This window comes from Montipora foliosa, chromosome 11 (genome assembly GCF_036669935.1).
Source record: "Montipora foliosa isolate CH-2021 chromosome 11, ASM3666993v2, whole genome shotgun sequence".
Classification (NCBI taxonomy): domain Eukaryota; kingdom Metazoa; phylum Cnidaria; class Anthozoa; order Scleractinia; family Acroporidae; genus Montipora; species Montipora foliosa.
Genome location: NC_090879.1, coordinates 8,813,160 through 8,825,659, shown reverse-complemented (window position 1 = coordinate 8,825,659; position 12,500 = coordinate 8,813,160). Strand labels below are relative to the sequence as shown.

General features: G+C 38.8%; 1 protein-coding gene and 1 long non-coding RNA gene across 3 annotated transcripts in view; one reads left to right on the top strand and one right to left on the bottom strand.

The window, feature by feature from the left end:
- The window catches only part of LOC137974960 (septin-2-like), a 22,866-nt gene extending 11,772 nt beyond the window's left edge, over positions 1-11,094 (bottom strand). The window contains exons 1-6 of one of the 2 annotated variants that reach the window (XM_068821983.1): positions 10,702-11,094; positions 9,486-9,589; positions 8,078-8,164; positions 7,811-7,934; positions 2,712-2,846; positions 891-1,008 (exon numbers count right to left, since the gene is read on the bottom strand). In XM_068821983.1, coding sequence (XP_068678084.1) covers positions 891-1,008; positions 2,712-2,846; positions 7,811-7,934; positions 8,078-8,164; positions 9,486-9,576 — 555 coding nt within the window. In that variant the 5' untranslated portion in view covers positions 9,577-9,589; positions 10,702-11,094. Of the gene's footprint in view, positions 1-890; positions 1,009-2,711; positions 2,847-7,810; positions 7,935-8,077; positions 8,165-9,485; positions 9,590-10,568 lie in introns of both variants that reach the window. The other variant, XM_068821982.1, reaches the window with a different exon arrangement.
- Positions 4,773-6,618, top strand: LOC137976299 (uncharacterized). The gene is made up of 3 exons (XR_011117744.1): positions 4,773-4,862; positions 5,096-5,201; positions 5,752-6,618. It is a non-coding gene; the product is annotated as an uncharacterized lncRNA (long non-coding RNA).
- Positions 11,095-12,500: the final 1,406 nt, after the last annotated feature.

Below are 12,500 nucleotides of genomic sequence, written 5' to 3'. Positions count from 1 at the left end.
TCAAAGAAATTCTTGAAATTTGGCCAAAAGCAACTTTTGAAGAAGGCTTAATGTCAGGTGATCACTTTCTTTCATCACCTTTATGGTACAACTCCTTTGTAAGAGATACGAAAACAATTCCAGTTTTCTACAAAGACTGCTTTGTTAAGGGAATTAAAAATGTCAAGCATCTAATGGACAACTGCCACAATTTTCTTTCACCTACTGCCTTCCAAAATAAATATAACCCAAAAGTCCAACCTTGAGCCTTTTATGGACTAATATCTGCAGTCAAAGGACTCTACTTGGGTATGAAAGTTTCTTGTCTTACTAAATTTGTGACAAAAGTCATCTGCAACCGACCAGGCTAGTTTATAGGAAATTAGTAGCAGAAAAGAGTGAGCCACTTAGCTGAAGTCAACAAAAATGGCTTGAGGATCTTAATATAATGATCAACTGGAAAACTGTTTGTAGAAAGAGTCAGGGTTTGCTATGATGCAGAAATCGTGCGTTTGCGTTTGTACGCAAATAAAATCCAAAAGATGCATCATCAACATTTCAATGTTTCCCAGGATGCAGGGCACTGATTCAGTGCACACAACTTGCTTTCATTTGTCAGACAAAGTATAATCTGTTGTTTGGGTTACATGCAAAAAAAATAATAAAATAATAATAATAATAATAATAATAATAATAATAATAATATTAATAACAAAGTAAAGTAGTGGTCGTCATATTGGATTTAGCCATGCAAAGGAGACTGGTGAAGATGACTAAACATCCGGGAAACTTAATTGAACTCCGGTCATGTTTGCTTGTTGATCGATTGAGAAATACAAGTACAGATTGCTCACTACAACAGAACTGAATGCAAAGGATGGGAAAAACCAATAATCAATTGATGTCAATACCCTTCTCTTCATGCTTTCAAGCTCAGCTGGAGTAAGGGTGTCCGCCTTGCCAATCACTGGAACTATGTTAACTTTATCATGGAGCTGTTTCATGAATTCAATGTCAAGAGGCTTTAGTCTGAAAAAGAGGTGACAAAATGTAAGGTTAGCAGGGGTTTCAATAAAACTTATCAACCCACTGACTCCTTACATACATACATATTTATTAATCCTTTGAGTGAGGGACATTATACAGGATGCTAAAAGGTCAAACGGTCAGATGGGAGTAAATTAAAGGCTACATAAGAGCCTGACATATAAAGCTTATTAGAAAATACTTAGGTTGACTATTATCGTCCTTACAGAATACTTAAATAAATTGATGGAGTTCCTACTTGTTTGTTAATTAGAGCACCAGATGATTTTTTTGTTTATCAAATGGCAAGTGACATGTTTTGTAAGGTACAAGAAATACCTAAATATTTCTATATTATCAAGAAAGTCTTTTTTAAATTGCAGTAATTTTCTTGTTTAATAGCGGGTGTTTTAGCCGATGGGATGTAAGACAAGACAAGACAAGAGGCCACCCGAAGTCGCAGGCAACCCGAAGGCTACCTTTTCCTTAGCTTCTACCATAACTTATGACATCTGTCGCAACTAACAGCAGGGGTTAGCGCTACTCCAATCCCGTTGCATGCACAACTTGTCTCCAGTAATACTGGCACTCATTTTACCCACCACGAATGATGGAAAGCTCAGGGAACTTTGGAGCACACGAGCTGGGATTCGATCCCGGAGCAATGGAATGCAGTCTGTGAGCGATACCCACTACGGTACGCGCGCTAAGATGCTTGAATAATCGACCAACATACAGTTAACATTTCTTCATCTACTGCTTTTTAGAATTATTGTTTTCTCACGTTCATAAACCATCATTTATCAGGGGTTTCAATAAAATGTGATGTAGGCAGCTGGTTGAAATCAAGTTGCCGACTGTATCAGAAAATCTGGAAGCTCTGAAATGAGATTTCCAGCGTTCTGGGCACCAAATTGCGCACAAAAGATAAAGGAAGATGTCTTATCAACAGTGACACTGAGTGTGCAATTAAGTGCATTCTTTTGATAATTTCCAGCAAAGGAAGATTTGGAAAACCATTTCAAAAGGGAAATTAACGACTTAAACGTTACTTGACGTTTCGACAACTTGATGTCATCATTACTACCAATTTCAATCTGCCGTGAACGCCAAACATTTTTGCGCATTTTTTCAAGCACGAATTGAAACATTCCGTTTGTCTACCAGACAAACCGCAATAATTTTGTTCGGTCAACATGAGAAATCAGTTCTGTTGAACAATTAGAATGTCATTTTAATCTGAACAAACGAAAAGGCTTAACCAATAAAACTAAACGAAAGCTTTACTGTTTTAGTGGAAAACAAGTCTTCATGCAACGATTACTCAATAACAATCGTTTTTTACATAAAACGCCTTGATATGTTTGCGGATGTAACCATAAACGTAATCCAATTACATGAAAATTGCGATGGTTGGTCCAGGCAAAAATGCGGAAAAAAGTTAGCCGTTCACTGTAGCTCAAAGATGGCAGTATCAATTCTGATAATTATTTTGAAATTGAGGTTAAAAAAAGTACATTCAAGTCCATCAAAAATGAATTTTACTCTAGATTTCAAGGAATCCTTCAATTAATTCACTTGGGGGGAAAAGTAGCCGACTTCTCTGAGTGAATTAGTAGCCGACGCTTTTCATCAGCCGTCAGTGCTTATTGAAACCCCTGATTTATTTAATTTTAAAGTTAATTTGGGAATACTAAAAGCCTTACCCATGCCCAGTAGGAGCCACAAAATAGAAACAGCAATGTACTCTGCTATCAACAATGTGACGCCGATTGAGACCTGACTCGTCTCGTAGGTAGCTCTCGAACTGCTCCTTTACGTAATTCAATATGGGATGGAAGCTGTGATTTAAGGGAAAAAGTATTAATAAAACTGATAAAGCTTATAATATAATCATGGTATTGATAAGTCATCTCACATGCTGCGCAGCATAAGGATGTGTTTTGAAATTAAATTCAATTTGATGTTTATTTCCCCCTCTCTTGGATATTCTTACTGAATTTCAGGGGTTACAGATATTATTTACGGTATAATTATGACAAGAAAAATTGAGAAAATTGTTGTGTTAAGTCCGAATCCAGTTTAGGAATACATCTGTGTGAACAAATCAAAATAACGTAGCCCGTACGAAACGAGCAGATCTGCAGCAGATCTGCAACAGATCTGTTTTGACAGAAACAGATCATCTGCAGACTAATTTATCGTCTGCAGAGTCTGTTTTCAGTCTACTGCAGACGCTGAGCTTGAATACACTTCGCGATGTTAAGACTGCAGACGAAAAACAGACTAACAACAGATCTGCAGATTATCTGCAGCGTCTGCAGATGATCTGCAACACGTTGAATCCCAAAAACCGGATCGATAGATCATCATTGTATCGTGACTTCGGTATAAACCTTAGTTGGATCAGTCATTACTGGTGTGTTTTGAGATAAATAAAATAGTTCGATTGTACAGATAAAACGATAGTCGAACATTTAAAATGCGTTAGTATAAAGAGGGTTATAAATGGTCAGCCACTTACATACAACGTGTTAGTAAATCAAATGTTACGTCGATTGAACACTTAAATCAAAGGATAAATACTCTTTCGACCTTAATTTATCCTTATTATATAGCAATTAGACACCCATACCTGACACATTCTTTCAATAGAATTTAAGAGCAGTACTGCAGGGTGCATTGGTGTTAAATTCTCAGTTCCAAACGCTCAGGGAAAAACATTTGATCGATCGACATATCAGTGTTGATAGAACAACGATACGAAAGTTGAAGTCAACACGTGAATGAATCATAAAAAGTGCAATAAGATGGTTAAATTACTGTACTGTGATTATTTTTCTTGCCTACATCATGAGATGTTTTTCTTATCAGTTGTCGTGATTGACGTGAAGGTCATGCCGACGCTGAAATCGAAAACACTCCGGCGCTCCTCAGATCTGATCACTTTTCTGGACGTTCAATAAGCTACGGACCCATGAGCACTAAAAGGCCGTTTACACTACAGAAAAATTTGAGGCCGGACTCGTCAAAAAAGCGGTACGGACCCATAAATTTTGTAAAGAAACACTGGAGTTTTCACAGGGCCATAGGCGCCTATGGCCCTGCAGAAACTCCAATGTTCCTTTACAAAAGTTATGAGTCCGTACCGCTTTTTTGACCGGTCCGGAACCAAATTTTTCTGTCGTGTAAACGGCCTTAATTAAGGAAGTTTCCCTTCTTAAGTATCATTATCTTTGATGTTCAACATGCTTCAATTTTAGTGCAGGGGATTAACTATGCTCAACTTGATTAGTGGCGTAATCCATCTCAAAATAAGATCATTAAAATCTGCAATCATTCCATTTTTAAAAGTTTTTGTGGCTTTGAAAGTTTGAGTCGTTACTTTCTTATCCCTTTGGAAACATAGACATAGTCAACTTGTCAGTAAAAACGTTGCGTGATAGCGGTAAAAACACTTGTGGTATAAACCCGATAATCAAGGAGTGACTGAGTTCCGAGGGTCAACGTCACATTTTCTGCCTATATAAGGAACCTTGTACTGGGGGAGCTGTCACTCGCACTCGGTTTATTCGAGACCTCGACCCGTTAAGCTAACAGCATCAAAAAACTATGTCCCCGTTTAACCCTTTCAGCCCCGATAGTGCCAAATGGCACTTATAGATTTTACTCTGTCTAACGCCAGACGATTTTACTCTGTCTAACGCCAGACGATTTTACTCGTCAATGGGGAACCCCTCGGGGCTTAAAGGGTTAACACCGTAGACCAAGGATCACGGCTAGCGACTTGCAGATGATTTTAGACGAAGACAAGGGTCAAAAAAATGCTTGGATCTACTGCAGCAAAACGAGTGAGGGTGAGTACAACGGTCATTTACTTAGCCTGAGTAGCATGGCAGTTTTGTCGAGCCGGGCGGTTTTTCTGCCCTCGTCCGCCTTTATGACTTAGCAACCAAAACCGCTCATGCTACGCAGGCTATCATTGACTAAGAATGCTTGAGCCGAAGTATATTTTTGTCAAGTTATTCATTTTACCTCACCGTTTTGTGCCTTGTCTGAAAACCTTTTTGCTTTTGCTTTTTTATTGTAGTTAACTGTTGAGATACCGGAGCATCAAGAGGATGATATTCTCTGTCTTCTTAGGCAGCAAGAAAACGGTGAAGTTGTTTCCATAAGACCAGTACAATCTGGAGAAGGTAAATGCTATTTATCACGATTTTCCTTCCTGTTTTGTTAGATTTTATTTCGTCTTTTAATTTACCTACCCGTATCCTCTTCGCACTGTGTGCGCGAGGGAGTTTTCTTGAATTCTTTGGTAAAGGATTCCAGTTACCTTCCGTTCTTCTCATTAGCTACATTATTTATTTCACTATTATTTCCAAAAAGCGCGCCACCTTTGCAACGAACATCACTTTGAAACTTGATGCCCTTTAGTCTGAGGTTATGTCATCCTTGATCCTGTTTCCGGCAAAATCTAATTACTCATTCATTTTATCGCATGTATGGAGGTTTTCCAATCGGAATATATATAAATTGACTACTATAGCAATACCGTAAATGTACACTGAGTCTGATGCTCAGAGACTGGACAAAATGCCTATACAGAACATCGCACTTCTAGCAGCAAGAATATAAAAAAAAAACACAGCAGATTCCTAATACAGTATTTCCACTGTGGTTGCACAATTCTGCCAGTTTCTTGCTGTTCGTCCATAAGAAAAAAATGTTTCCTTTATTTATTTCCAGGCCGCAAACGTTTTGCCGTGCCGCAAGAAGATGGTCCTACGCCACCAACACCCTGTTAGTCTCTTCCCAAGAAATAAGACGTCGGGCGAACTCGCGCCTCCAGCAGAACAGCCACCTACAGCTGAATCTGGAAGAATCGAAAAACATGAAATCGCTGTTCGGACTTGTAATTTCTGCCTGCAGACGCCGAGTATCAGTGTTGCGGTGCGGCGAGGATAACGAATCACACCAAACACCGCAAAAATTACAAGTGGTTCTGGAGAACTCTTTAAGACTGTGGGCAGTATCTAGTTTACTCGATCTCGTTTCTGTAAATAACCTGCCAAGCAAACCAAAAAAAAAAAAGAAAAGCATGCAAAGCCTAGCCTGCGAGCAGGTTCCCTCGTTGCTCGCAGTCTACGCGAGGCTTAGATTCTTGAAAGCAGTGGTTGCTACTCGAGGGTTTTTTTAATTCATTTGGAATGCGTTGAAAATGTCACGCTAAGAAAATACTTTAAATTCCTGCTGGTGATATTATTTTGCGTATCTATCAGCATTAATCGTTTACTTTTGATGAATAACAGACCGAATTCCTCTCTCTGTCTTTTAAATAAACGTTGTTTGATTGGTGCATTTTGTGGGCTTTTTTTAAACCGGATAGGCTGATTTCGTCTGCAGAGCGTCTGCAAATTTGCAGACTTGTTGCAGATCATCGCTGCAGACGCTCTGCAGACATTCTGCAGATATTCTGCAGACATTCTGCAGACATTCTGCAGATGATCTGCAGATAATCTGTAGATCATCTGTAGATTGTCTGCAGATCTGCTACAGATGTGCCAGCAGATCTGTAGCAGACTATAAACAGATCTGCTCGTTCCGTACGGGAGGTTTTCCAAAGGAACAAGTACACAGAAAACAAAACAGTTTTCACCACGAGGGCCCGAGAACCAATGTATAGTATTTTCTGGACATAAATCTACAATAATTGTAGTTTGACATTAATTTTCTACAGACCACAAACTTCTGCTGTTACGGGTAATGCTAATAGTGTTCTACTACATCAAAGGCTGTGCTATGAGACTGTCTTGAGACATGTCCATGCCATGTAATCTTTATTCTAGCCATACGTTCAAAGTGGAAATGGAACACTGACAGGTCTTGGTTATTCCCTTCTGGAATGTTTCTCGAAAAAAATGTGCCTCGATGTTGTCACTTCAAGATCAAGGACACAAGATGTCTTGAATAACAACAATATTATTACACGTTTGCTCTCAAAAATTTACACATGATCATACTGTGGTAAGATCATACCACCTGCTCCATCCTTAACAAGCTACATGTACATGTATACCAAGACCAATGAGAAAAAACGGGTTCCTAAAAGTTACTTGTAAGTTCTGTTGGGCAGAATTCATACCAGGATGGGGTTAAAAAAGCCGTTTTGGTACCTCATAGGGTGTTCAGCCTCAAAAGGTCCACAGAGGGAGCTTTAGCGGTACCTTCTAGGGTATTGAGCCGAAAAATTATGACAGGAGACATCTGACAGTTACCTAATTTTTAATTTTGTTTATCACCGCTGTTTGCTTTATTTTCTTAATCTAACTAATTTTTAATTTTGTCTAATTAAAACCCATAATTTGGTACCTCTTAGGGGGTGACAAAAAATTTATGCCACACCAACAAGACAGTACCTCTAAAGGATTCTTTTCAAAATTTCTGACGAGCACCCCTGTCCTTCTTATATGGGAGCCCCCCCCTCCCCCCCCCACCCCATGCTTGCACCTAGTAGGGATAGAATCCATAGTCCAAGCACTCAGCTCCTACCAGTGGGATCACATTTGGGCTGGCTCTCAACCCTTCCTGAAAGGTAAGTTATCTGGGTTTTCTAATTATTGTTAATTAACCGGACACTTTGTGTTGGATATCAAAATTAGGCACACATCTAATTATACTTGCCTTTCTGGACATAAATGAGCTCAACGAAAGCACCAATCACTTAAAAACTGTGTTAAGGTTTGCAACTTTTTTCTTAATCTTTTAGATCAGGAAAAGACAAATTTTCACCGGAAAAAACACTAACCTGTCTTTATTGTCCATGCCATCGCCATATCCTGGAGTATCAACCACCGTCAGACGTAGCTTCACTCCCCTTTCTTCAATTTCAACGGTTGAAGTTTCAATCCTAACAGTTCTCTTCACGACATCTGCAGTAATATTCCATACCAAAAAAATTAAAAAATAATATTATTCTCCTAAATCAAAATTAACTGAAGGAGCTACCTGTTGGGCCACAGTTTTTAATTGTTCACTGTTGAGTTAATGACAATACACAAAATCTGAAACTCACCAGAAACTCTGGGGATTTTTCTGTCTGAATAAAGATCTGTCAGGAACAAGCTGTTGATCAGTGTGGATTTACCAAGACCCGATTCACCTGAAACAATAATTTATTTGACCTATAAATTCTATGAAATTATATTGCCCTGATGAGCAATTAGTCATTATATATACACGCAGATCTATTTTAACAGACACCAATTAACAATTATTCCATGACTGCATGTTGGATATGAGATGGTAAATAGCCAACGAAGTGCGTAGCGCTGAGTTGGCTATAACAAGTCTTATATCCAACAAGCCCGAATGGAATAATAATAATAATTCCATTCGCGCTTATTGTTTTATTAAATTCCTTAATTAAACTCCAAAAGTTTAGAAAGTACAAAATACAAGCGAAAAAAGTGAGCAAATCCAAGCAAAACCGAAAAAACTTGATGAGAACCGATGCAATGTTGTGTAAGACCTTGTGGTCAGACAAACGCAGGCTCATCACAAAAACATTTCTTACTTCTTCGTGTACTTCTAAATGTCGGAATAGATCCAAACTTTCCACAAAAACGTTTTAATTTTTTTTTTTTTTTTCGCTTTCTGGCAAAACAATTTTTAGCTTAGCAATGCTCAGCACAATCATTTACCATATGAGGTCAAACTAAGGTATATGAGCTGATAACCGAGATTAAGAGAACCAATGTGAGCACAAGAAATGCATTAAGCGAGGTTGAAATTTTAATAACTTGTATTATTTAATATTAACTCCACCACTTGATGGCGAGGTTGGGTGCCTGAGACATCCAGGGGCTTCCATGATAATTGGCAGCCTTCTTCTAGTCCTAGATACAGATTGCTCCCATTAGGGGAAAATCCTGGCGACCCAGCCATGAGCCTGGCAACCCAGCCATGAGCCAGCCATGAGACAGGCACCCATCCCACTGATACAAAACAGTTGAAAAAAGGGGGAAGGAAGGGGAAAAGAAACCGCTAAAAACGCTCCACAAAAATGTTTTTCCACTTAACATAACCACAATGTTATGCTTATGTCCTACAGGTCACAAGCGCAAGATAGTAATGTGCATGGTCTGTCCTCCTGGCACATAAACAAAAATTTCATTTAACTGCATCACAAATAGGGTGCAGGATAAACAAGAGGATACTGATGATATTCTTTTCAGACCCTTGATCATGTACCTCTCACCACTGAAGCAATCAGATAACAAAAACAATAATATTGTTATGACCTATATATCTGACTTGTGACGTCTGCACATTAGTCTGCTATGGAATAAGCAGTTGAGTATGGTCCACAACAATGAACTGTTGCTCACAATAATTTACAACATTCTGCAAATATGATTCAGGCCCAAATTTGTTGATAAAAAAAAGGCTTAAGTGCTACATAGCATTAAGCAATGACTCACCTACAACCATTAAAGTGAACTCAAATCCCTTCTTCACAGACTTGCGGTGAACTTGATTGGGTAAGTTTGCAAAACCCACGTAGCTTGCCATGGTTTCAAGATCCCTGCAGGGGAAAACGTTCTGATGCACAGAGTTGCAGATAAAAGAACATTGCTTTTTATCACATCCCACCAAATTTACATAATAGTGCTTGCCTTTCTTCAAATTCAATTATTTACATTAACCATGCAGCAGTTGGAACAAATACCCATTTTCTTATATACAATACTGTCTCGGTTAAAGAACAAAATAGATTACTGAAAGACTCGATTCAGAACCTCCCTATCCTGATAATTAACCCAATATGGCTACCGTCTAATAAACTAATTATAACAGAAAAGTCATAACATCTGTAATTTCTCTCCCAGAAATTTAAGGTTATCATAGTTTCGTCTCTGATCATTCCAATTTTTTTCTACCTGGGATAGATCACAATTCTTTTCAGGAAACAAGCCAAAAGCCTTACGTTATATAGGATCTAGGATGAGTGGACGCGCAAATTGCATGTTCTAGAGGTTTTAAATTCGTTAAGTTCTAGAGGTTTTTTGAAATTCAACATTGAAAGGCCCCACGAAGAGCAGCGAGCACTACCATTATAACCAAACGAGTGTTAATTGTTTACAATAAAAAGTTTGCATTAATACAATACAATACATGTATAATGACTTTATTTTGCTTCGAATTTAATCATAATTATAATAAGAATTGAAAATATCTCCGAATCTTTAAAAATAAAATACCCTTCACGAATTGAAGATGTACAGGAGGTCGGTTGTAAATCTTGATTTGGTCATAACTTGTGAACTTTGTTTTGACTTCATGAAACCATGAACTGTGATATGATATGTCACAAATAACGAGTGTACGAAACGTGAGTGCAATTAGCGACCTATCATCGCGAAATCCGGCGTTTAGCCTGGAGGCAGAGCTAGAACATAAAGTAACAAATTTTATCATCGTTTCTCTGAAAAAAATTCAATCGTTTTCGCCAGAGAAAAGCATCTTTTTTGCGAAAATATAAGAAATCTTAACCAGACATTTACCTGCATAAATGCGCCATTGTGTTCCATGTTAGCTTATATTTTGGATTTCCCGCGCGCGATAGATTTTGGAACGTGCAAGATCGAAAGCAAATTTTGAAAACTGACTAACACAAATGGATACTTCTCATCTCACCTTATGTCTGGGAAAAGTTGAAATTGTATGCAGTGCGGGGAAGTGTTATGTTTGGGCGAGGTGTTCTCAACTTGATGACTTCATTTATTGAGTGGCTCGTCTACGACAAATCCCATGAATACCAGCGATACCAAAGATCACATGTGCGGAAATTTGCAGGGGGCAGTAAAAAGAAGGAAACGGTACTCCGGAGGGTGTCCAGTATAAAGGGGAATCAGGGTCAATATTCGCTTTCTAAACAGCAGAGGCGCACGAAAGGGCCAGCACAGCTGATCTCTGTAAGGCACAGCGTAACAAAGACAGGCATGGCCCAACACGGACGGGCACAGCGTAACCCAAACCCATTAGAAATCCTAACAGTTCCCAGGTGATCTGGTGACGTAATTCGAAGGACTGGGGAGAAAGATTTTGATGCCGTATCCCACAACCGCGCTCGGCCTTATTTGCGAATTCAACATGGCAGAGGCGAGGTTAGATCTTGTCGGGTCTACTTGACGGTTCATTCAGTAACAGAGGGGGACATTGGGATTTTCGGTTTTGCGGTTTTGGCTATTTTTTAGATCGGTTTTTGTGCCACAAAAACTTCGGTTTTTCGGTTTTGGTGTTCATTGCGGTTTGCGGATTTTTCGTTTTTTTTTGCTTTTGGTTTTCGGTTTTCGTAGAAAATACGAGCGGTTTTTCGGTTTTGTTATCCAATGTGCTTTTTGGGTTTTCCTATTTTGTTCTATTTGGGTTCCCGTTTCTTAGATTTGAGCGGCAATTGATCTCGAATAGAGTGTTTAATCTTTATTTAACCACGGTACAATTCATCAGCCATATAAAAACCATATGTACAATTTTAAAACCAAGTGTAGATACATTAACTACATTAACTATCTTACTCAATATCATACAATAAAGCTGCTTTCCATGAATGCCGTGTTTAGAATAATGGCTTAGATAACCTCTTTAATCAGACGTTTAAATTGATTGAGGGACGCTGCTTTCCTTAGTTCTAATGGCAAACTGTTCCACAAAACTGTGTCACTATAGCTAAACCTGTTTTGTAGTAGTTTGTGCGCGGTTGCGGAACATTTACCTTATTCACAGAGTCTCTCAAACAATTACCAGAATCGCGAAGGACAAATTTCGAGCAGAGATAATCAGGTGCTAGTCCCTTTAGGGATTCAAATACCATTCAGTTGCTCTTTCAATTTACCTTTGAGAGACTAGGGTTTTCCATCTTACGAGTTCAAATAAATTGTTGACATCAGCGTCATAGTTAGGGTAGGTCAAGACACGGGCTGCTCTGTTTTGTAGTTTTTGCAGTTTGTCCTGCAAAGTTACTCCACAGTTTCCCCAAAACAACATTGCAGTAGTTGAAATGGGACTTTGTGCTAGGGCCTGATAAATAGAATGTAAGGTCCCATAGGGACAAGATGCCTGTTTTCACTCACGTGATCAGTAGCCTTGTTTTTCCTCCGAAACAAAAGAAAACGTTTGAGTGATGATAGAGCTCAATTCCCGGAGACGTCACATGAAAACAGTCTATAGCCGCGAAACGCCAAAGTTATTGAGAGGAATGCGTGACAAACTAAATGTCACGGTAGGTAGTGCGGAGTGGATGAAGATGAAGGACCCCATGAAGATCTGAATGAGCATGAAATGAGTGAGGAGGCTAGTGATTCTGATGAAGGCCAGCAAGAATTCCATTCGAATCTCCAAACTGTCCGGTCTTAGTTATCAAATAGAAATGTTCAATTAGAGATTTTCGATTGAAGTTTCCAGAGTTATGGCTTTTTGGTATTGCAAAATTGCAA